The 23,832-nt window shown below is 43.7% G+C and overlaps 1 protein-coding gene across 10 annotated transcripts in view; it reads left to right on the top strand.

The window, feature by feature from the left end:
- The window catches only part of LOC125465812 (transducin-like enhancer protein 4), a 213,924-nt gene that overhangs the window by 71,442 nt on the left and 118,650 nt on the right, over positions 1 to 23,832 (top strand). For all 10 annotated transcript variants that reach the window (XM_048559689.2, XM_048559691.2, XM_048559692.2 and 7 more), the window contains one exon: positions 8,884 to 8,946. In XM_048559689.2, the coding sequence (XP_048415646.1) occupies positions 8,884 to 8,946 (63 nt within the window). The remainder of the gene's footprint in view (positions 1 to 8,883; positions 8,947 to 23,832) is intronic.

The following is a 23,832-nucleotide window of genomic DNA, read 5'->3' on the forward strand; positions in this document are numbered from 1 at the left end:
AATGAAATGGAGGATTGTTCATATGACAGAGGGGAGGCGGTCAATAATCAGCTATTGAAAGGACAGCTCTGTAAATTGTTTCCTGGAATATGGCAAAGTGTTTACATGTTACTGAGTTGGCAAGTGTTAGGCAGTATGGGACATGGCTAATTCCTTGGGAAGCAATGGACTAGATTTGGGCAAGCGCAGTGTCCATTTCAATCATAGAATCCCTCCAGTGTGGGTGTGGATCATTTGGCTGATTTAAGTCCACGCAGCTTTCTAAAGAGCATTCCACCAGGACACATCCCCCCCCCCCACCCTATTTCTGCATTTCCCGCACTATGGGGTAATTTAATAATGGCCAATCCACTTAACCTTAGGAAACCGCAGCACCCGGGGGAAACTCACGCAGACTCGGGGAGAACATGCAAACTCCACACAGACAGTTGCCCGAGGGTGGAATGAAATGCAAATCCTTCGTGCTGTGAGGCATCAGGGCTAACCACTGAGCCACCATGCTGTAATCACATGACTCTCACAGCACCCCCATCCCAGCATGCCCTAGCCATTGTTCAGCCAACACATCCATCACCATGATGCACTGCCTTCTAAGCCAATCAAAGGCCAAGACGCAACTGGGTGATGCTTGGTTTCAAACAGCAATCTTTTAGTTCCCCACATTTTCAATATTTTCATATCTAGTAAAGAGAAATGTTAAAATAAAATGACCAAAAATGACAACGTGTTTCAATATTCCTGTCATTTTTTTGAAAGGTCACACACATCATTGTCTTGGAGATTGACCGTCAATTCCTGGAGATTCCAAATCAATCCTGGAGACTCTAAGCCAATTTTGGAAACTTCAGGCCACTTCTGGAGAGTTGGCTCTTGTGAATAGATCATTGGCATCTGCCTTTTTATGAAGAATGCTACCAACTCTCTCAGTGAGGATGCTGGGGCGTTGGGGTTGATGAGCAAGAGATCCAGTCAATCCCTAACGGATTCAATCCGTGGTTGGATATTTTGGACTTTAAAGCATCAACTTACAGCATGAGTATTTTGAACCGGTTCACAGCAACTTAGCCATAAAGGTGATCAGAAACTCCAGCTCTGAAACTTGGCCATGAGCCCAACAGGGCAACTGCACTTAGTGTTTTTATTTTTAACCTTTTCCAGGATCAGACCTTGTTGGTCCCAAGTGGCACTCATTTTGCAGGGGCTTTCAGTTTAATTTACTCCCTGTTTTACTGGCTCAGATGCCCAAGGGTTTGGAGCGGGCTTGTTTGACATCACATTTGGAAATCATTTATTTAATCGTGGAAAGCATTGGGGGTCTCTTGGGCAACTCACTAATGAAATGTTTATGATTTTAAACTCAGCCTCCTAGCCCCTCCCCCACCACCTATTCCCTGCCCTGCTTTCCATGAGTTTCCCTGCCTGCAGCTAACTAGCTGAGTTGGGAAAGCAGAACTGCAGTTAGCTCACAGCAGCAGCATGCCATGTCATGTCCTGTAGATTGCATTGCTATGACAACAGCCTCGCTAGTTCTAATTGCATTGATGCCTCAAAACAGCCGGAAGTTGATATGAGGCCTTTACCAAGAGACATTGTGTGGTCTCTTTATTACCTTACTTGATGAAAGGCTGTCAGTCTTCCAGCCAAGGTTAAAATGTTTGTGGGAGGTATACCTTCTTTTTGCTGCTGCATCCACTTATTGTTTGTAATTTGCTCACTTTTGGCTCTCGCTCCTGAATGGTGAACTGTTCGTAGCCCGCTTGCCTTGCAAAGCATGTATTAGACCAAAGCCTGGGCCCTGGTGGCTAATGGAGTTTACCACGGCATCTGCTTCATTATATCGACTTATAAGGCCTGAGGTTGCAGATTAGGGCTGTGGGAAAATGTGTGGAGTGGGCCTGTGGAAAGGGGGCGTTTTTGAGTGGCACCAGCACTTCACATTGCAGAGAGAGATGAATGAGAATGTTACCGTGACTGAGGAGAAAGCAGAAAGTTGGCAGGAGAAGGAAGGAAGTTGGCTTAAATGGAAAAAAAAAAATCCGGTGTAGGCCAGGCCTCAGCAACCCTTGATGGCATGGTGGATATCAGTGACCTGCCAACTGGGGGAAACCACCTTTCATCAGAACATTGGCCAAGTCTGAAAAATAGTCCGTAACTGTGTTAAAAGTTCTTTGCTTCTGCACTTGTGCTGGAGTTTGCTGCAGTGTTTCCTGCATCACAATCACAAGGACACTCCAGCAGGTTCAAGAAAAGCTCCTTCCCTGCTGTCATTAGACTGCTGCATAGACTTCTCTAATTTCAAATTTAATGTTTGTGCACCCTCTCTGCAGCTGTATGCCTCGTTTTGCCTAAACTCCCTATGATCTGTCTGACCTGTATGCTATGATCTGCCTGTTATGCTGGCAAAACAAAACTTTTCACTGTACTTAGGTACATGTGACAACAAAGCATCAAACCAAATCAAAAATGTGTTCCACTGGCTGTGATGTGTTTTGCGGTGTCCTGTCATCATGAAAAGCTAGCAAAAACAACATTTAAATAGAGCCTCTCTCATAATCTCCCTCACCACCACCCCCAGAATGCCTCAGAGCACTTTACAGCCAAGGATGTATTTTTAAAGTACAGTGTACTGCGGGAAACAGCGTGGCTAATTTGCTCACAGCAAGCTTAGCAGCAGTAGCAATGGATATGAAACACAATGCCCTGGAGAAGCTCCACAGGTCTGGCAGTATCAAGGAGAGAGACAGAGTTAGCATTTTCAAGTCCATTATGACTCCACTTTAGAAATGAATAATAATTCTGAGGAAGAGTCACATCAGACTCAAAACATTAACTCTGTTGCTGTCTCCACAGATGCTGTCAGATCTGTGCAGTTATTCAGAGGCGTCTTCTGTTTTATTTTTATTTCAGATCTGCAGAGTTTGTTTTTTCTTTTCTTTGAGCAATGATGGGCAATCTGTTTTAACGATATAGTTTAAGGACTAAGTGTTGAGTGGTCTTTTCTCTTTATCCCAATCATTGCATCAATTCCCACAAAGAGCAATGCACTGAACACCAGGTAACCTTGTTTCTTTGTGTGATGCTGATCAGGGGGCAGGTATTGTCCCAGGATGTGTGGGAGGGGTTGGGGGAAGGAATCTCCCTTACTCGCTTTTGAGAAGCTCTTTGGTGCCCAGCTTAGACAGCAAACTGGATCTGGATTTAGGGTTTTGTCTTGAAGATGGAACCTCTGACAGTGCAGTACACTTTCCCCATCAGCCTGATGTGTGCACTGTTGTTTCCAGCATATGCTTAAGGCCACTTCAGCCAATCCATGCCCACTGTGATAAAGGTTATTAGATTTAATTGGAATGCTCAATGAATAGATCAAACAGCCTGGGAATGGAATGTGAAGTGCACTTAATGATTTTTTTTCATTCGGCAAGCAAAAAAAAACAGAGCTTGGAAATATATCAATAAAAAGAAACTGGGATACTCAGTGTAGCATAAACTAGAGTAATTCGTTTGTTAGCTCTGGGCACATCCAGTGCAAAGCCAGAGCTTCATGTAAATGAATCAGACCTATTCAGGAGCTTGGTGTCACCTGTTTATGATCGCTGTGATCAGAGTGCAGTCTTTGTACTCTAATTACTCTCAGGAGATCTCTGTTCCCCTGCCCTCATGTGAATGACTGTGGTACAAAACATTGGGTTGTTATTGATAAAGAAGCTCTGTGAGTGATCCCAGTGTGCACATACAAATAAGATCAGCTGCCAAGACAGAGAGTTTGTGATATAAACACAACCCTCTACACTGTTCCGATTGTCTCATTCGAGCTGTAGGAGAGGAATCGGTGCTAGCGCAATGCAATCCTGTCCTGCTGTTGTTTTACTCTCTCTCCACCAACTCCACCGAGTGCCGCATCAGTTGGTAGACGGTCCTCAAATTTTCTTCAGTGGACCTTTTCCACGTGCCTGGTGGCAGACCAGAAATTGAAACTGGTCACTGAAAATGGGCACCTTGGCATCTGTAGTTCAGAATGGAGCTTTCTTATCTGTAGACATTTGAAATGAAGGATAAGCATTTTCAAATCTTTTTGTGGTCTGTCCCCTCCCAAGCTCTGTAATATTCTTCAGTCCCACAACACCCCGCATGGAGATATACAACCTGATCTGATTCTAGCCTTCTCCATGTCCCTGAATAGACTCATCTCACCTCTGGCCATGGTATCTTAAGTTGCAAGCTCTGGAATCCCACACACACAAATACACCACCTTCCCCCACCGCCCCCCCCACGCACACCACACACACATACTCTCACACAGCCATACATCCCCACAACCCCACATCCACATTCAAAGACCCCGACACGCTCACTCACGCACACACAGATCCACACACAGAACCACACAAACATATCCATATCCATACACACAGCTCCATCCTTCTGCTTCCCACAGAGATGTCACTTTAAAGCCTGACCTGTTAGTTCAAAATATCAACCACCTGGCCTGAAATTTGTCCATGTGTTTTCCGCATCAAAACTCTATTTAAGGACTGGTCTTGTGAAGCACATTGGGAATGTTTTTGTTACGTTCAAGGCCAAATAAGTGCAAACTCTTGTTGTTGTAGCTCAGTGTCATCATGTATGCCATTTTTGGTCATTGGGCAATTGGAAAAGCTTCATGCTGATTGAACAAAGCAACAGTTACCACTTCCCCATTTGCTCCGGTATCAAATATACCGGCTAATTGTGGCTATTGGAAGTGTGACAGCCTGAAATGCATTGATGTACCCGCACCTATTATTGACTACTTGTTGTCCTTTGGGATATTACAGTGTAGCTTTATCATGAATTGGAGAAATGACATTTGTTTTCCAAACTTTTTATCCCTCCAATTTCCACCTCAATACAAACGCATGCTAATACAGAGAATCAGTGAGAGCATATTAACGCTGAGGGACACACTTGAGCAGTTCAGCTGCCATCTAGGAATGAGGCTTGAGCAAGCGTCAAAGCTCAGGAGAATGTTACAGCCCGAGGCATGCCTTGTTAATAATGCATGCAGCTTGTCACTTGCAAACGACTTTCTGCCTAGAGTGTTACACTCGCCTCTTGTTTTATGGCCATTAATCTCCTCCCTTTTGATGACCCAGATCTATTAGCATAGTTCCCGCTCATAATACACAGGTTGGCATCTTCTCAGCCCCTAAATGATGCAGGCCATGGCAAAATTGGCTGAGATGTCCAGCAAGGACCTTCTCAATGCAGAGAGCAAATACTCCTGTTTGCCAGTATCAAGCAGTGAGACAGAATTCTCACTCGTGTGTAGGGAATGCCCTGTTTACATGGATCATGACTCATTATTAATTAATATCGCGCCATTGCTGTACAGTTTCCCATGCGACGGGTAAAACTAGGCATTGAGAATTCCTGACATAAAAGTCAGCACGGGAACGCTGGTGCTTCCAGCACAGAGCTTGCTCCTCCAGGGCTCTATCTTGGGCACCAGTCACTAGTATCTCCTGGCATGCTCCATGGGCAGTGACTGTGCACACTGCATGCCCGCTGACCTTGGCGTCACGCATTTACCAGCCTCACTGCATCATGGCACCTCTCCAGTCCGCTCACTTCTGCAAATCCCTACATTGCGGAAAGAGGCCGTTTGGCCCAATGAGTCAGCACTGACGCTCTGAAGAGCATCCCACCCGACCTTGGGCCAGATTGACAGGGTTTTGTGTCGTGGCTGCCTCTGCCAGCCCTGGCAGAAGAGAACAGCCTTCCTCTGCACCAACCCACCGACGTGACCCATGGGCCTCAGTCTGCAAAGACTCTTACCGATTTTCCCTCTGACCTACCACATCCAGGGCAAAGGTCACTAACTGTGCAGGGTGGCTGTGAACTGACAGTGCTTGACCCAGTGTACTAGGAGCTTTTCAAGGTGGTGCCAATGCCAGTGCCAGGAATCTCAGGATGTCAGGCAGTGGTGAATGGAACAATTGGACAAGTTGGGCACCAAGGGGACGTGGAACAAAGGTAATGGGGCAGATTTGGGAATGATAGCAAGTTTTCTGGCACTAGCCTGCAGAGAGAGAAACCGTCCAACAAAACCGGCACTTGAATTTCTGGTTCGGTTCAGAACATAGTGTTTCCAGTGGCAAAAACAGGCTGTTTGGCCCAAGTGATCCATGCTAGCATTTACACATTAGATTATTGTGTTGCAATGCTTGGCAAGTACGATCAGCTTTCCACCCATTGCGCAGCTGAATACAGAGGCGGCGTTCACAAACTTGCACTCTGTTTACTCACCGTCATGAAAAACCCTCCAACACCATGCTACATGCAGTATTCTGTAATAAAAGCCTTATCTCTGGGTCTGTGTGATTCCCAAAGCAGAGCTGTGACTGTTTCTGATCAGGCTGGATTCATCCCTTAGTAAAGGAGAGCACTTCAATAAATTCAGGGCCAGACTGATCCCCTGGAGCTGTTTCGATTGCCAAGTTGGATGTCTTTGAAAATCTAGTTTTGTGCCTCTCCCAGAAGATGGTATGGTTTTGGATGGGGAAGTCTGTGTTGTGCAACACAAGGTCTTGCAATTCTGTAGGACAGTCTAAATGAACCAGAAGTTTTGATCATTGTTCGGATGTTTGTAATGCTCTCTTGCTGTTAGTCAATGGGGAAAAGCCTCCAGTTTAAACAAGGTTAAGCAGCTGTATGACTATCAAAATACCCTGCTTTATCATTGGTCCAGTAATGTCAAATCAGGTTGCCGTATAGGAGAGAATATGTTGCTATGACACGTTGTTAGTTCGGAGCCCACTATCGTGATATTTGGTTGGCTGGTTTGGCAGCAAGTGTACAGATTGGTTTAGCAACTCATCTTGAGAATGTGACTCATACCTTTTTCTGTCTTGTCAATATTTTCTCAATTCCCTTTTAGTTCACAGAATCAGAGGACAGTTACAGTGCAGAAAGAGACTATTTAGCCTCATCCACAGAAACTTAAATGTTCTTCTGCTTTAGATAATGTTCCAATTTCCCCTTAACTGCCCCAGCTGAACTTACCCCCAGCACCCTCTCAAGCAGTGCATTCTCCATTCTAAGAACCCAATGCGTAGAAAAGGCTTTCCTTTAGTCTCTGTAGTTTCTCTTAACAATTACCTTTAAATCTGTGTAAAAACTGAAATAACTGCAGATACGGGAAATCAGAAGCAAAATCAGAAGTTGCTGGAAACGCTCAGCAGGTCTGGCAGCATCTGTGAAGAAAAAAATCAGACTTACAGGTCCAGTTCAGGGGAAGGGTCACCGGACCTGAAACGTTGACTGTGATGCCTCTACACAGATGTTGCCATACCTTTAAATCTGTGTCCTCTTGTTTCTTGATCTTTCCAACTGTGAGAACAGTTTCTCTCTCTATCTCCTTGGTTCAGGACCCTCATGACTTTAAAACACCTCTATCAAATCTCCTCTCATCTTTCCCTTCAACTTCTCCAATTTATCAATGCAATGAAGTTTCTCATTCCAGGAGCTATCTTTGTAATTTTTTTCCTGCTCTATTACTGATATCTTCACATCTATCCTAAAGTGTGCTGCCCAGAACTGAACGCAGTGTGCCAGCTGATTTTCTATTAACTCTAACTCTGTCATATTTTCAGGCAGGGAATTTCACATAACAGCAGTTTGTTGCAATAAGAAAATTGTGCTCCTCTTCTTGTGCCAGTGATTTTCAGCCTGTATCTTCTGCTTACTGACCCTGCTGCTAGTGGAAATTGTTTCTCCCTATCCAATTCTCCGCTATCTAAACCCTACCAACTTTTAAATCTCTCATAAACCTCTCTGCTCTAGGAAACACTATTGCAGCTTCTATTAACACTTCCACCTGATGGAAATTCATCATCCCCAACACCATTGTAGGAAATCTCTGCACATTCTCTAAGAATGTGCAAAATTGTGGTGTCTAGATGTGAGAACAATGCTTCAGCTGGGGACAAAACAGTGATTTAAAATAATGTAAATGTTTAGATTCTATGAAATAGCTTAATCGCATTAATACATATAAATAGGCTGTGTTTCATAGTCTGGCTAATTCTGAGCTTGTACTGTTCCTCCCTTTTACTAATACATTTGAGCTACCAAGAGAGGCTGAATAGGCTGGGGCTATTTTCCCCGGAGCGCCAGAGGCTGAGGGGTGACCTTATGGAGGTTTATGAAATCATGGGGGGCATGGATAGGGTGAAAAGACAAGGTCTTCTCCCCAGAATGGGGGAATCCAAAACTAGAGGGCATGGGTTTAAGGTGAGAGGGGAAAGATATAAAAGGGGCCTAAGGGGCAACGTTTTCATGCAGAGGGTGTATGGAATGAGTTGCCAGAGGAAGTGGTGGAGGCTGGTACAGTTACAACATTTAAAAAGCATTTGCTTGTGTACATGTAGGAAGGATTTAAAGGGATATAGGCCAAATGTTGGCAAGTGGGACTGGATTAATTAAGGATATCTAGTCAGCATGGTTGAATTGGCTTGAAGGGCCTGTTTCCACTCTGTACAACTCTATGACTGTAAGTTGGGGCACTAAGAAAGACGAGGTCATGATGATGAGAGATAGTAAGAACTGCTGATGCTGGAGCCCGAGATAATAAATGTGGAGCTGGATGAACACAGCAGACCAAGCAACATGAGAGGAGCAGGAAAGCTGACGTTTTGGGTCAGGACCCTCTTCAGAAAAGAAATATCCCAACCCAAAACGTCAGCTTTCCTGCTCCTCTGATGCTGCCTGGCTGTGATGATGATGATAGTTAGGTTCACAGGGTGGAGACTGATCCTGTCATTAATGTTGATGGCATAAGATCGTTGTATAATTAATCTGCAGCAATGCCAAACATTACAATATTTCCTCTTTTGTTGTTGCAGGCAGAAATTGTGAAGAGACTGAGCACAATTTGTGCACAAATTATACCTTTCCTCTCTCAAGAGGTAAGTCTGATTTTCTTGTTGGTAACTAAAATAAATTTATTTAGGGAAAGTTGGCCAATGAGGCATCTTCTAAATATACCATGAGACCGTTCCGCTCAAAATGCTATTTGCTGTTTATTTTGAAAGCCTGTTTGTTTGCAAGGTGTAAAGTCACCCTGCAAAAAAAATTCCAGAAGCACAAAGAGCAAATCTCATTTTAAAAATTTTTTAAACACTATAGAGACTCTTAATCACTGATAAATATTAAACCCACAGGCTCTGGGCCCTCAAATAATGTGAAGTATGCTTTAAGGTGTAAGGTTTTGATGGGTTCCTCCATCAGTGCCTGACTTTTACCAGAAAAGATACAAGACCCTACCAATAGGGGAGGCGACGGCTAGTGGACTGTTAATCCAGCGATCCAGGTAATGTTTTGGAGACCTGAGTTCGAATCTTGCCATGCCAGATGGTATAATTTGAATTAAATAAAAATCTAGATTTGAGAGCCTGATGATGACCATTGTCAATTGTTGGAAAAACCCATCTGCTTCACTAATGTCCTTTAGGGAAGGAAATTGGCCATCCTTACCTGGTCTGGCCTACATATGATTCCTGACACACAGCAATGTGGTTAACTTTTAACTGACCCTCTGGGAAGTTAGGAATGATCAGTAAATGCTAGCCTAGCCAGCAACACCCTCGTACCATGAATAAATTAAAAAAAACTCTCTCAGAATGATTGATATCTACCTCTATAGGCCCTCTATAATGTCACCCGAATAGCATAGTAAGATGATACCAATTTGATCCTGTCAAGTTTTAGAACTCTTTTGCTTTGTCACCTTAATGAAAGCCATGATGTGGAGGTGTTGGTGTTGGACTGGAGTTCTTAAGGTCAGAAGTCACACAAAGCCTGACGAAGGAGCAGCACTCCGAAAGTTTGAGATTTCAGATAAGCCTGGTGTCACCTCACTTTTGACCATAATGAAAGGACACTGCAATCACTGTCTATTCTGGAAGTAGTGAACTAATTAAATAATCCCTTTGAAATACTGAGCTTAAACATTGCTACAAAGAGATAAGGTGTCGACAAGTTTTTTTTTCATTTTCCATCCATCAGGACCAGGACACAAGAAACCAAACTTAGGAAGGGAACAACAATTTATGCAGTAAAGGAGGAGGGTGCTGTTTAGTTGATTAGGTCAGCGATAGTCCATCCACTCAGCTCCCTCCTCTTATGCTGTATACATCGTTTGTTCCCAAATAAGTTTGGTTTCTTGCGTGCCGACCCTGATGAATGCAGCGTGGAAAGGCTTTGACTTCTTGTTGGCAGTATTGTAATTTTTGTGTTGCACATTCTTTGTTCTCTCATTTTCTCGGTTAAACAACTGGCAAAGTCACAAAATGGCGAACGTGGGCAATAACTCCCACTCAGCAGTTGTTCCCATAATAACTAATGTTCAGCCTCAGGGCAATGCCAGGGGATTATGTGTGAATTTGTGTAACAGTTGGCTACACTTTTGTCAGATTCACCGCAGGGGTTTATGTTAGTACTGGCGGGGGTGGGGTGCTGAGATTGAGTCTGGTGTATTTTAATTCGAAACTCAGTGATGTGTGTGACATGCTCAGGCAGCAGAGATGTGGACAACTCCTGAATCGACTCAGAGCTGCCGGGCACAAAGTGGCTGCACAGAACACATCTTCTTTGGAAACAAGTGATGTTTATGAGTAACGCTGCAGCTGGGGTAATAAACACATGGATTTCCGAACTGCTGTGAAAAATTAACTCTTTGCACACCAACAGCTTTGGGGAGAATGAAGAATCCGCAACCCATTTCCCGTCAGCTGCTTTGCTGCAGAAGAGCTGTTTCCCAGGGCTTAGCTAACATGAGCAGCTTGCCAACTCTTCAGGGTTGTCCTGGAGTTTGCTGGATTTATACACGTTATAATCTCCTGGAGGCTGCAGTGAGCAAATCCACAAGTAAAATTAAAAGAGAGCTTTCTTTTGTTTTTACCAACTTGATTGGATTTAGAGGAGAGGGCGACATGGTGACTCAGTGGGTAGCATTGTTGCTTCACAGTACAAGGGTCTCGGATTCCCTTCCAGCTATAGGTGACTGTCAGTGTGGTTTGTAAGTTCTCCTCGTGTATGTGTGTGTGTCCACCGGGTACTCCGGTTTCCTCCCACAGTCCAAAGGTGTGCAGGTTAGGTGGATTGGTCACGCTAAGTTGCCCGTCCAATGATGTGTAGGTTAGGTGGATTAGCCATGGGGAATGCAGGATTGCAGGGATAAGGTAGGGGACTGGGTCTGGGTGGATGCTGTTCAGAGGATTGGAGTGCACTCAATGGGCACTGTAGGGATTCTATGATTCTATGAACTGTTGGAGTAGGGAGGCTGCTTGGACACATGATAAAACACCCAGAAATATGCCTAACCAGAGCTGGCAACTTCATACACCAGTGATGTAATGAAGATGAGTTGGCTTATTACCCTCCTTTTAGGTAGATTAGGTCAGCAGACCGGTTCACTTTATTTATGTCCAGCATCGTTTTATGTACCTCCTGTAAGATCATCCCTCAACCTCCTCCACCCAAGTGGGAAAAAGTCCCAGTCTATCCAACCTCTCCTTCCAAGTCAAATCCTCCAGTCCTGATAACATCCTTGTACATCTTTTCTTCACCCTCACCGATTTAATAATATCCTTCCTGTACGACGGTGACCAGAACTGTACGTGGTCCTCCAAAAGTGGCCTCACCAGCATCCTATACAACTTCAGCATGGTGTCCCAACTCCTATACTCAATGTTCTGACTGAGGAAAGCAAGCATGCCAAATCCACAGTGCTAATTTGAAGAAGAGCAGGGGAGTTCTGTTCTGGCCAATACTTATCCCTCAAGCAGAACAATTAAAACAGGATTATGCAATCATTATCACATTGCAGTATTGGGGGCTTGCTGTGCAAGTTGTGTGTGACAGTGTTACTCATTATTACAGTGACAAGCCCGACCGAAGGTACTTGATTGGCTGCGCTTGGGATCTGCTGAAATCGTGAAAGGCGACAAAGCGATTATTTTCACTTTCTGCCCAAAGACCCTGGCTTAATGTACAGTCAATGTAGATGCTGCTCAGTCCAACCTTCCTTAAGAGCCTGAAACTGCAATTTTTATGTAAGAGCATGACTCCTAACTATCTATCGATAAGTTAATGTTCAGAATCGATGCAGACTGGGTGACAAGGAGCTCGGTCAGACTGGCTATCTTTATTCTGCTATAACAGCTTCTTCCGACAGGGAAAAACAAGCTTTGTGCAGGCTTTTTCGTGCATAATGCTGGGAATAGGCTCACACTTAAGAGGACAAAACTACTACGATCGTGTGCTGAAACATATTTTATCAGATGCTAAATTTAGCCTAAAAGCCTTTATCTTTATTCAGGGAGTCGCATCAGTCCTTTTCCAAGAGATTTGAACACACTCACTCAGTTCTAGCAACGCAATGCAAACAACCTGGTCTCACATTTCAACAAGTACAGTCCAAACATCCTAAACCACCACTTCCTGCAGCAACAGTGCAAACACTCCCATGAAAACCCATGTGTAAATAGACCTGGTGACAATAAAGACTGAAGCTGCAGTGATTTGCACAGGTCAACAAATTGGCCTCTGGGGGGGGTGGGGTGGATCCAGAGGAGAATTCAGGCATGGCCCCAGGTCGTGGGGGTGGAAGGTAGGCTAATCCCCGGTGTGTCACAAAGTCAAAAACATGTTCTATTCTCTGTGTGCCATTCACAGTGCAAATACAGCTCCCTGGCTGCTGATGATGATTCTGTGGTTTCGGTAGGAAAATAAGCTTGTTTGGCTGGTGGGCGAGCACAGATGGGTGCCTAACTTGCCAAAAGCCTGTGGGCATCACCCAATGTACCTGCGTGTGTGCAGAAGAGTGCCCACTCGAGTGGCTACCAGCAGCGTCTATAACCCAGTGCCATCTTCTGTAAGGGTAGATGGCCAAGGGCAGCAGTGGGAAGAAGATGAAATATATGATGCGGCAGTAATAGATAATTAACTCTCAATGTCAATTTTTGAGTAGAATTATGGAATCCCTACAGTGTGGAAGCAGGCCATTTGGCCCATTGTGTCCACACCAACCCTCCCCAATCCCTGTAACCTTGACTCTGACCCTCCAAAGAGCATCCCACCCAGACCACCCCCCCCCCACCAATATCTCATGGCTAATCCACCCATCTTTGGACGCTATGGACAATTTCCCACGGCTGATCCACCAAGCCTGCACATCTTTGCACCGCAGGAGGAAACCGGAGAACCTGGAAGAAACCCACGCAGACACGGGGAGATCGTCCGTGTGGAGTTTGCGCGGCCCCCCCAAGCATGGAATCAAATCCAGGTCCGTAGCGCTCTGGGCAGCAGTGCTAACCACTGAACCACTGTGCTGCCCTTTCTAATAGTCTTCGGAAATATTGATTCTTAATGGGAGCACAAATCTTGTGATTTTTAAAAAAAATAGTAGGAACAGATGCTACGCTGCTTGCAGCTCCAGATACAGGCTGGTTGACAAATATGATGAAAGAGACTGCTTAAGAACTGGGAGCACACAGTCCTTCACGGTTGATTTGACATGGCTGCAGGTATTGATAGCTTGAAGGTCCTCTGGTACTGCACTCAGAGTTCATTTAATCAGTAAACAAGCATTGTGGCCCTGAAGCACTGCCTGACTGCACAAACGACAGAGCTGGACATTCCCAAGCCACTTAACAATATTGTCACTACATCAAGTTATGTCCTGTTCCACTCATCAGCTAGTTGGAGGCAAGAAATATCTTTAGCTTTGGTTGCATTGTGAAACTGAAGTAGTGCTCTCAGCTCTCAGTATGTCTCTTTCAGTACATTTGTGTCCCAATTTACTCTCTGCCTGCCCAGGAAGTGCTAGCCCATGGTGGGGTATAGACTCTGCTACTAAGATAATGCTCCAAAACACCAGTTACTAAAGATACCAGCTTGACCTGGGTGCCATCATGCTTCTACCATTAATTCTCCTGTTCACCATCCTTTCCTGAGTATATAGACTCTCTTGAGATGCCAACTTGATGGTAGTGATAATGTTGTGCTGTCCTGCACTCTTCTGTGTTTGTGGCTACTTGAGGACACCACATAACATTTTTTAAAAAAGACAAGTCGGAGTAGGAATAGGTCCTTTCAGCCCACCTTGCCCTCCAGTGAGATCCTGACCAACCCTCTAACTCAACATCACATTTTTTAATCAGTTCTCTGGGTTTTAGAAGAATGAGTAGTGATCTCATTTGAATCTGCATAATTGTTATTAGGGCTGAACAGGGTAGATGCAAGGAGAATGTTTTGCCAGCCTGGTGAGAGCTAGGACAAGATGACAGAATCTCAGAAATGAGTGGCTCATCATTTAGGACTGAAATGAGGAGGAATTTCTTCTCTCAGAAGGTGGTGGTACCTTTGAGGTTTTCTGGCCCAGAAGGCGGTTTTGGCAGTATAGTGCTTGGAACGAGGTCAGCAGGGTGAGTTTCAGTGAATATGAGCTCCCTAATTAGGGCTGTTAACCTGGTTCAATCAGGGATCCCTGGCTGACAGATATAAACAGCAGTGCCAGGGGATCTGTTCACTCTCAGAACTGGCTCTGAGCTATCTGCGTCAGTGTCATGTATTATGCGCAAAGAAATAAAGGGTGACTCGAGGACGAGATTCTGGCCTCCATGGAGTTATTTCAGTAGGAAAATACAACACATAGTAAAGCATGCAATTCTAAAGGGGGTGCTGGAGGGAGGGACTTAGAGCTGTAATTGATTGATTGATCTATTCTTGTCACATGTATTGAGATACAGTGAAAAGTGTTGTTTTATGTACCAAGTTGAGAGAGTGGTTAATAATGCATTCAGTATCAGAGTGTTTTTTCAATGGAGGCAATGACTTCAAAAAGCAAGGACGATATGTTAAACTTAAATGGAACATTAGTTTAGCCAAAAATAGAGTGTTGTGCCCATTTCTGGGCACTACATTGAGAAAGAAGAGAGTGAAGCCTGTAGAGAGTGTACAGAAAAGATTCATGACAGTAGTTCCAGGGATGAGAAACTTAAGTGATGTCAATAGCTGTGAGTTTTAGGAACTGTTTACTTTTTGAGAAAAGCAGGTTGAAAGAGATATTCAAAACCATGAGAGGTCTAGACAGAATAAATCGGATAAAAACTACTCCCCCTGTTGCAAAGATTGTGCACGCGAGGGCACAGATTTAAGGTAATAGGCAACAGAAGCATCGGCAACAGGAGAAAGAAAAAATGTTTTCATGCGGCAAAGGTCAGCATCTGGAGTGTGGTGGAGTCAGGTTCAATTGAGGCTTTCAAAAGGGAATGGGATTATTACAAGAGAAAGGAGAATCTGCTGCTCTGTGAGAAAGAGGTGGGGAACTAACACATGGTGAATTACTGCTTTAGAGAGTTCGGGGAAACACACTGGCCCCGTGGGCTCATGCTGTGCTGTAACCATTTTGATTTTGGGAATGTTTCTGCTTCACTGTTCTTGATCCTTTGTGGTTTAGTGTAACTCATCGCAAACTCACTGGCTGTCCCGTTGAGACGGCTGAAGACCATGCTGTCGTGCTGAAGAAAACGGTGTAGATTTTCTGGCAGTAACAACTCTTCTCCTACAGATCTCCCATAAAGTGCACTTGGAAGCGTCAGAGATGAAACTATTCAGTTAATGAACTGCACAGGATTAATTGCAGTATTGATCTGGGTTGGGGGGGTAGTCAAACATCAAATCAGTTAGACCCATGAGAAGCCATGCTATTAAAATCTTATTAAGGATAGCCTAGGATATTAATTTATTGGAGTAGTCTTGCTGCAGTGCTCTCAATCTGGGCCCTGTAACTGCCATTTGTATTCGCAGAGTGTTCATGAGTAAACAGGTTTAGTGAAGAAACAGCTTCTGTTTGCATTTTCTTTACAAGTTTGTGAAGTCTTTATCATTGCAACTTCATTCAGTTCATTTTCTTTGACTGACAGTGATGTTGTTTTTGAGGATAAGGGGACAGGGGACCGGAAAGGAGCCATAAACCAGACGTTTCACCTGGAACTAAAGCTGGATACCATCCAGGTCAAAGCAGCCCACTTGATTGGCATCACATCTACAAACATCCACTGCCTCTACCACCGACACTCAGTGTGTACCATCTACAAGATGCACTGGTGAAATTCACCCAAGATCCTCCAGGCAGCACCTTCCAAACCCATGACCACTTCCATCGAGAAGGACAAGGGCAGCAGATACATGGGAACATCAGCACCTGCAAGTTCCCCTCTAAGCCAGTCACCATCCTGACTTGGAAATATTTCACCATTCCTTCACTGCCACTGGGTCAAAATCGTGGAATTCCCTCCCTAAGGGTATTGTGAACTGCAGCGGTTCAAGAAGGCAGTTCACTACCATCTTCTCTAGGGCAGCTAGGGACGGGCAATAAATGCTGACCGGCCAGCGATGCTCACATCCCATCAATTAATAAAGAAGAAGCAATAATTATTAGCTTGGAGCAGGCCACTGTTTTTAGATATATGGGATTCAGACATTGAAACCATGCGTGTGGGTGAAAATCAATAACAAGATGAAATGTTCTTTAGTAAGGGCTAAGGCATTTTAGAGGTAATGTAGCCAAGGCAGGTAACTGGAAATAGGGTGTGGATTAGTCATCATCTAATTGAATGGCAGAACAGGTTTGAATGACCTTTTGTTGTTCAAATACATGTCTCTGTCTTTGAGCAGGCTCCTTCATTAATGGTTGTGCCTTCAGACAGGCCCTAATGTATAGAATTGTCTCCCTGAACCCCTCTGACCCCCCCCCCCCCTCCTTCTATCAAATGCTCCTTAAAATACAACATTTGAGAAATTCTGTTGGCTCTTGAATTAAAACATTTTCATTCTTTGGCTTGACGAGTCATAACAAACTCAAAACATTAGCTCTGCTTCTGTGTCTGCACATGCTATCAGATCGGCTGAGTTTCTCCAGCATTTTTGATTTTATTTCTGCTCTTCAGCATCAACAATACTGTGTTTATGTTGGTAATCATGGAGCCCCGATAACTCCTTACCTAGTGCAGTGTCAAGCCGTGTTTGATATAAGCTGCTGCAAAAATACAGGTTGTTGATCTTAGGAATTTGATGATAATACAAGCTTTGAGAACCTTGCAACCTTGTTCGCGGATATAAAAATGCATCTGGAGAAATCCAGTTCATTTACTGGTTGCTAGCTTGATTTTCTCATTTCCGTGCACCTCCTTGTAAAGGCAGCTCTGTGGCACCTCAAAACAACGAGGTAAAATCAGATGAATATACCCATGAATGAGAAGCAGACCATTTGGCCCTTCCAACCTGCTTCACTATTCAGTCAGATCGTGGTTTATCTGTTTGTGTTCTGAACTCTGCATTCTATCTACCTCTGATAAATTCTTTGTAGGTAAGGGAATCAAAGGCTATCTATCTCCACCTTAAAAGGATTTAATGACCCCCTACCTTAAAAATATTTAATGAATACTCCACCTCCACCTTAAAAATAATAAATGCCCTCCCCACCTCCACCTTAAAAATAATAAATGCCCTCCCCGCCTCCACCTTTTAAAAATATTTAATGGGCTTTCCTACCTCCACCTTTAAAATAATTAATGATTCCCCACTTCCACCTTAAAAATATTTAATGACCCCACCCCCCCCCCCCCCCCCCCCCCCCCCACCAACCAATGACCTCAACCTTAAAAACAACTAACTATTCTGATATAAACAGGTGTAGAGCTGGATGAACACAGTAGGCCAAGCAGCATCAGAGGAGCAGGAAAACTGACATTTTGGGTCTAGACCCTTCTTCAGAAGAAGACCCTTCTGATGAAGGTTCAAGGCCCGAAACATCAGCCTTCCTGCTCCTCTGATGCTGCTTGGCCTGCTGTGTTCCTCCAGGTCTACACCTTGTTATCTCAGATTCTCCAGCATCTGCAGTTCCTACTATCTCTAACTTACTATTCTAATCGTAAAGGGTCCTCAAAGCATGGCTCCTAATTTTAAAACTGTGTCTAAAATTCTAGCCACTGACTAAATGAAAAGGTACTCAGTGAAGGCTGGATGTACTTCCTGGACAGGTAACATTGTGGAGAAGTAGAAGTGGATCATTTTAGATGTTCATACCCTTCTTTAGGATCTAAACTAATTTCTCTCTTTATGCCGCCTTACCTGCTGAGCCTTTCTAGCCTATTCTGTTTGTGTTCCTAGTTATTGATTGCTATCCAGCAGTCTCTGTTTTAAGTGCTTTACTGAAAGTGTATACATGTGGGCATGTTTGTCTATGCACGGATGTCAATTAGTGAACCTGTGAACAAAATACACTAAGGAGCATCTTTTTAATCTGCTTCCTCCCACAGTCCAAAGCTATCCAATCCAAGTTAGGTGGATTGGCCAAGCTGAATTGCTCTGTAGTGCCCAGGGATGTGTAGGTTAGGTGTGTCAGCCATGGGAAATGCAAGGTCGGGGAATGGGTCAGGGTAGGATGCTCATCAGTGGATGAGTGTGGACTTGTTGGGCCGAGTGGCCTCTTTCCACACTGTCGGGATTCTTAAAAACATAACAAGAAATGTGCATTCAGGCTTTCTCCACAGGAGGAAGTGGGGAAGTTTGTATGACATCCCATTGACTGACATTGCAAAGAATAAGAGGCCAGCAATAAAGTTCCTGACTCGTTTCAAGGTGCGGCCCATGTTGGGTGGAATACACAGGGGATTTTGCATCAGTTAATTTTGCTTTGACAAATTTATTGATCTTTTTTGTTATTATGACATAAATATGTAATAAAATTGAGACAGCTAACGTTTTATCCACTCTATAATCGCTGAGGTGGCACAATTTGTCAATGCAGTCGCAACATTATCGATAAAGAACGCCATTCAGTCCATCTTAGTTCTATCTTGCAAAAACAAATCTCTCAATTGCTTTTTTTTTGCTGTACTATTACTAGTAAGCCTGATCATTCTCAAAGTAAATTTTATACTTATATCATTTCAATATCTTCTGTACCTGTGACATTTTTTATTTGCTCATGGGATGTGGGTGTTGCCAGCTCAGAGACCACAAACATTAATTACATCTAGCGATTATTATGAGCGCTACATTTCCAGTCTTGTCTGGTTGACCTAACACGAGGTTATTCAGTCACACACAGCTGCATGCTTCAAGTCAGCCATTGATGAGATGGAGTCTGAGACCCTCTGGTCACATGCTATGATGCAGCGATGATATCGTGGGCATCTTTCTTCGAGGTACACTTAACCAGCTGACATATCACAAGCAGTTATGGCTGGATAATGAGCAGGCATAGACACTATGGCCAGTTTTCCCTGAGCAAACTCAGGGCTGCGGTTAGTTACTGTTGTGTCCTTTGCTATTAACCAGACAAAAGTAAACCTTGATCAGAGATAATGGGAACTGCAGATGCTGGACCATCCAAGATAACAAAGTGTGCATCTCAGGAGCACAAAAGCTGACAGTTCATGCCTAGACCCTTCATCAGAGAGAGGGTCAAGGCCCAAAATGTCAGCTTTTGTTCTCCTGAGATGCTGCTTGGCCTGTTGTGTTCATCCAGTTTCACACTTTGTTATCTTACAAAAGTAAACTGTGATTCTGATTTGACTCTTTTCAAGTCAAAACATTTTCATTTTTCTCCAGTCTCCTTTAAAATTGAGTTTGTTTGATATTTGGAAGGTACTCTTGGCTTTTCCCCTGTGTCCTAGTGATCGTAGCTGGACATAATGCTTGAATTTACAGGGCTTGACAAGCAGAGGGAAGAAAAAATGCTGCTTATGTCGACAAATGGAGGAAGCTGGAGTATAAATTGTTTATCTATTTTTTGACAGACCCACTGAGAGAGACATCTGGCTCTTTGTGCAGACCATACTTTGGTGAATACTGGCCAGTTCAGGGTCTTACTTCATTTACCCACTTGGAGCTTATTGCTCTAAGTGGGTTAGTTTGATTGATGTTATTTTATCAAAGTCAAGCTTTACGGAGGAAGCACCCCATATTTTTATGTCTAAGTGTAGAGAGAGATGCATTCGAAGTCCTGACTTCAGCTGAGGAGCTCTGTGAGTAATGGTATCAGTGAAATCTCCCCAAGTCCTTGGAAAAGGGTGTTACTGTCTACAGTTTGATCAGTCAATAACACTCAAGACAGCAGTATGCTCTTGTCCCCAGTTTAACACTCGGAAAGTTGAGACAACTCAGAGTAGTATTGTAGTGAATGCTTAGAATTCCACCAGGGATGCAAACAATTTCTAAATGTGAATGAATGAGGAAAAAACATTTTGTGCCTTCCACAACTCCAGGACTTCAAAACAGAAACTCGATTGGATTGTTGAAAGCACAGCAGTCAGTTTGTGTGCTCTACACATGGCAACATTATCCCCTTTTCACTGTACCTGGGTGAGAATGGCAATATTTGAATCTAAATCTTCTTTTTTTACATGCACCCAGGTCAGGCAGATGGGACCTCGGTTCAGTGACTCATCCTAAAGGGAACACATCAGACAGTGCATCAGTGCCTTCGTAGCGAACCCACTGTTGTGTTCAGCCCTTGGTTTCTATGCTCAAGCCCTGGGGTGGAATTTGAAGCTGGCAACTCATGGGTGAGGGCAGCACCAACTGAGCCAGTAGTTTCAGGGATATGTGTTGGCCAAAGCTATGTGAAAATTCCCAAGCTCAGTAGTTTTGTTGGATCTTTTGCACACACTCGGAAGGTAAGCAGTCTCGCCTAAAACATGTTGTTGGAGCTGCGCCCATCTGGGCGAGTGGGAAGTATTTCCTCGCACTCCTCTGACTTGTGCTTTGTAGGTTCTGGACAGGCTTTGGGGAGTCAGGAGGTGAGTTACTGACTGCAGTATTCCTAGCCTCTGACCTGCTGTTGTAGCCATTCTGTTCATATGGTGAGTCCAGTTGGGTATCTGGTCAATGATAACTCTCAAGATGCCAATAGTGGGGAATTCAGTGATGGTAACACCATTGCATGTCAAGGGGTAATGGTTAGATTGTCTCTTATTGGAGATGGTCATTGCCTGTTATTTGTATGGTGCAAATGTCACTTACAATATCTGACTTCAAGGTGATAAGCAACAATCTTTTCAATTACAGGACACAGCAACCTATTTTCCTAATTAGTGTTCCAGGTGAAAATTTTAAAAAATTTTGGACAATCGTCCAGATGGGTACATGAATAGGAAGGGTTTAGACAGAGGTAAGCCATATGCTGGCAAATTGGGACTCAATTAATTGAGGATATCTAGTCGGCTTGGACAAGTCAGTCCAAAGGGTCTATTTCCTTGCTGTAAAACTCTGACTCTCAAACTCGCGAAAACTGAATGGATGCAAAAGACTGAAATCAATAAAAGCCTTTGATACAATTGTTGATTGTGTGGAGAAAAGACAATCGTGCGTAACAGAGGTGTCTGATATGCAATCCGCTAATCTGCAGGTTTGTAGAAAAAGTGTGTAGAATCACACATTACCATTCCAAAGTGCCATTAAAAAAATAATCCAAGGAGGTATATGCAATAAAAATAGAATTAGTAGTTGCTGTAAACTAGGAACCCTATGAGGATATGACCTGTCAATACTTGATGCAAGAGAGATCCCAGTCTCAGCTGCGTGACTGTACAAGATAGTTAGACCCTTTTAGCTTCGACTGCACTTGTACAGGGTTTCGGAATCTACTGAATCTCACACCAGTCACTTGTCAAAACTGCTGACAGTCATCTGAAAAGGGTCCACGCAGCGAAGGAAATTCCTGGTAAACTGGGATTCTCGTAACTTAATTTGTGTAATGCCCTTCACACTGTATGTCCTGCTCAGCAATCAGGTTTCCAATTCTACCTCCCCACCTTTGCCCTCCTTGACTACCTCATGCCCACTGATGCTAAAATCTCCTTGACGTGTATGTGCCATATTCTAGTCTGGATTTTCCTGAGGCCCCATCTGGACCTCATTGTATCAGTATTCCACTTAAGTCACCAGCAGTCTCATCCTCCGCGTCTCTCCAACTCTTTCCAACCTTAAGGGCATGCCTTCAGCAATTCTCTATGCCATGTTTGGTGTGGGAGGGTGAGATTTAATCAGACAGCAAGGTTTTGGTTCAGGATCCTACTACCCTCCCATCTCCAATCTGATTAAATCTGTGGTGAGGAAGCCCCTGGACTGCTGCCAATTGAGATTCTTGGTTGCTCAGATAATGCCCATTAGCTTTATGTGATGACAGCTGGCATCAACCCAGTGGTGAGCAGTGTCTTGAGGTGGGAGAAGCATTACAAGGAAACCTGAGCGTAGTTGTTTGCCAGCTCCCAGGGCAGTGTGGGGGCAAGAAGGTCAGTTTCCTTGTCCTGGTCAATGCACATGACCATTTTTCACACAGTTGTTCAGACTGCCTTCCTACATCTGTAACAACCTGATATCGCACTGACTCAGCTCATCTGAAACACTCCTCATTGCCATCATTACTCTTAGGTTTGACTCTTCCAACATGCTGCAGGCTGGTGTCCTACATTCTCCTTTCAGTAGACTCATGGCCACCCAAAATCCTAATCCCTTTCACCTCTCACCCTGCGCTCGCTGACCTGCTATGGCTCCTGGCCAGTAAACCCTTGCATACATTCAATTACCCAGCCTCCATTGCTGTCTGGCATAAACACTGCTGAAGATTAACGACTCTAAGAACAGAAACTTCTCATCATCTCCAACTTTAATGGAAAACCCAACATTACTTGTGTTAATGAAGGTGGGCAGAGTCATAGTTTTTGTCAGTGTTTGCTATTCTATGTGTGAACAAGATAACTCTGAAACCATTGGATGGTTTTTAGCGATGCACAGATAGATATGATTTAAGGAAGAGCTGATTAATTTGATTTTCATTTTTGATTTTGTAATTTTGATTTGTACTTTCAGATCCCTCCCTTGCCTCATTCCTCCTTAGCTCAGTAATCACCTCCAGCTCCTCAACCCTTGACACTCTTATGCATCTGTAGTTTTAATCAGTGCTCTGTTGGAGATCTTGTGTCCAATTGCCTGGACCTTAAATTCCAGATAACTTTATTTAAACCTCTCTACCTCAGTCTTCTCCTCAGGACGTTCTTTAAAAACTTTTGACCAAGCTATCAGTCATCTACCTAATTCTTTTATTCGTTCATGGGATGAGGGCGTCACTGATCAGGCAGCATTTATTACCCATCCCTAATTGCCTAGAGGGCAGTTCAGAGTCAGCCACATCGCTGTGGGTCTGGAGCCCCATGTAGGTCAGACCAAGTAATGATGGCTGTTTCCTTCCCTAAAGGACATTAGTGAATCAGATGGGTTTTTTCTGACAATCGACAATGAATTCATTGTTATCATTAGACTGTCAATTCCAAATATTTTGGGTCCCCAGAACAGTGTCTGCGTCTCTAGATTAACAATCCAATAGGCTATTGCCTCCCCCTAATAACTCCTTATGTGCCTGTCTATCATATTTTGTCCAATAATGGTACAGTGAACCACTTTTGAGTATTATTTGACATAAAAGATTACATAAATAATGGATAATAAAATTAAATGAAGCTGTTGTTGATGAAGTTACTTCTTTTTAACGTTCTGAAAAAGGGTCACTGGATCAGAAACAATAACTCTAATTTCTTTCCGCAGATGCTGTCAGACCTGCTGAGTTTTTGCAGTAGTTTCTGATTCTGTTTCTGATTTCCAGCATATGTGGTTCTTTTGTTTTATTTTAAGCTTGCACGGTTGCCATTAGACGAAAATATGTGTGTTTGTAGCAGTAGAAGTGAAGTAAAAACATTATTCCCTTGAAATCCATTTCTTAAAAG

This window comes from Stegostoma tigrinum, chromosome 30 (genome assembly GCF_030684315.1).
Source record: "Stegostoma tigrinum isolate sSteTig4 chromosome 30, sSteTig4.hap1, whole genome shotgun sequence".
NCBI lineage: Eukaryota > Metazoa > Chordata > Chondrichthyes > Orectolobiformes > Stegostomatidae > Stegostoma > Stegostoma tigrinum.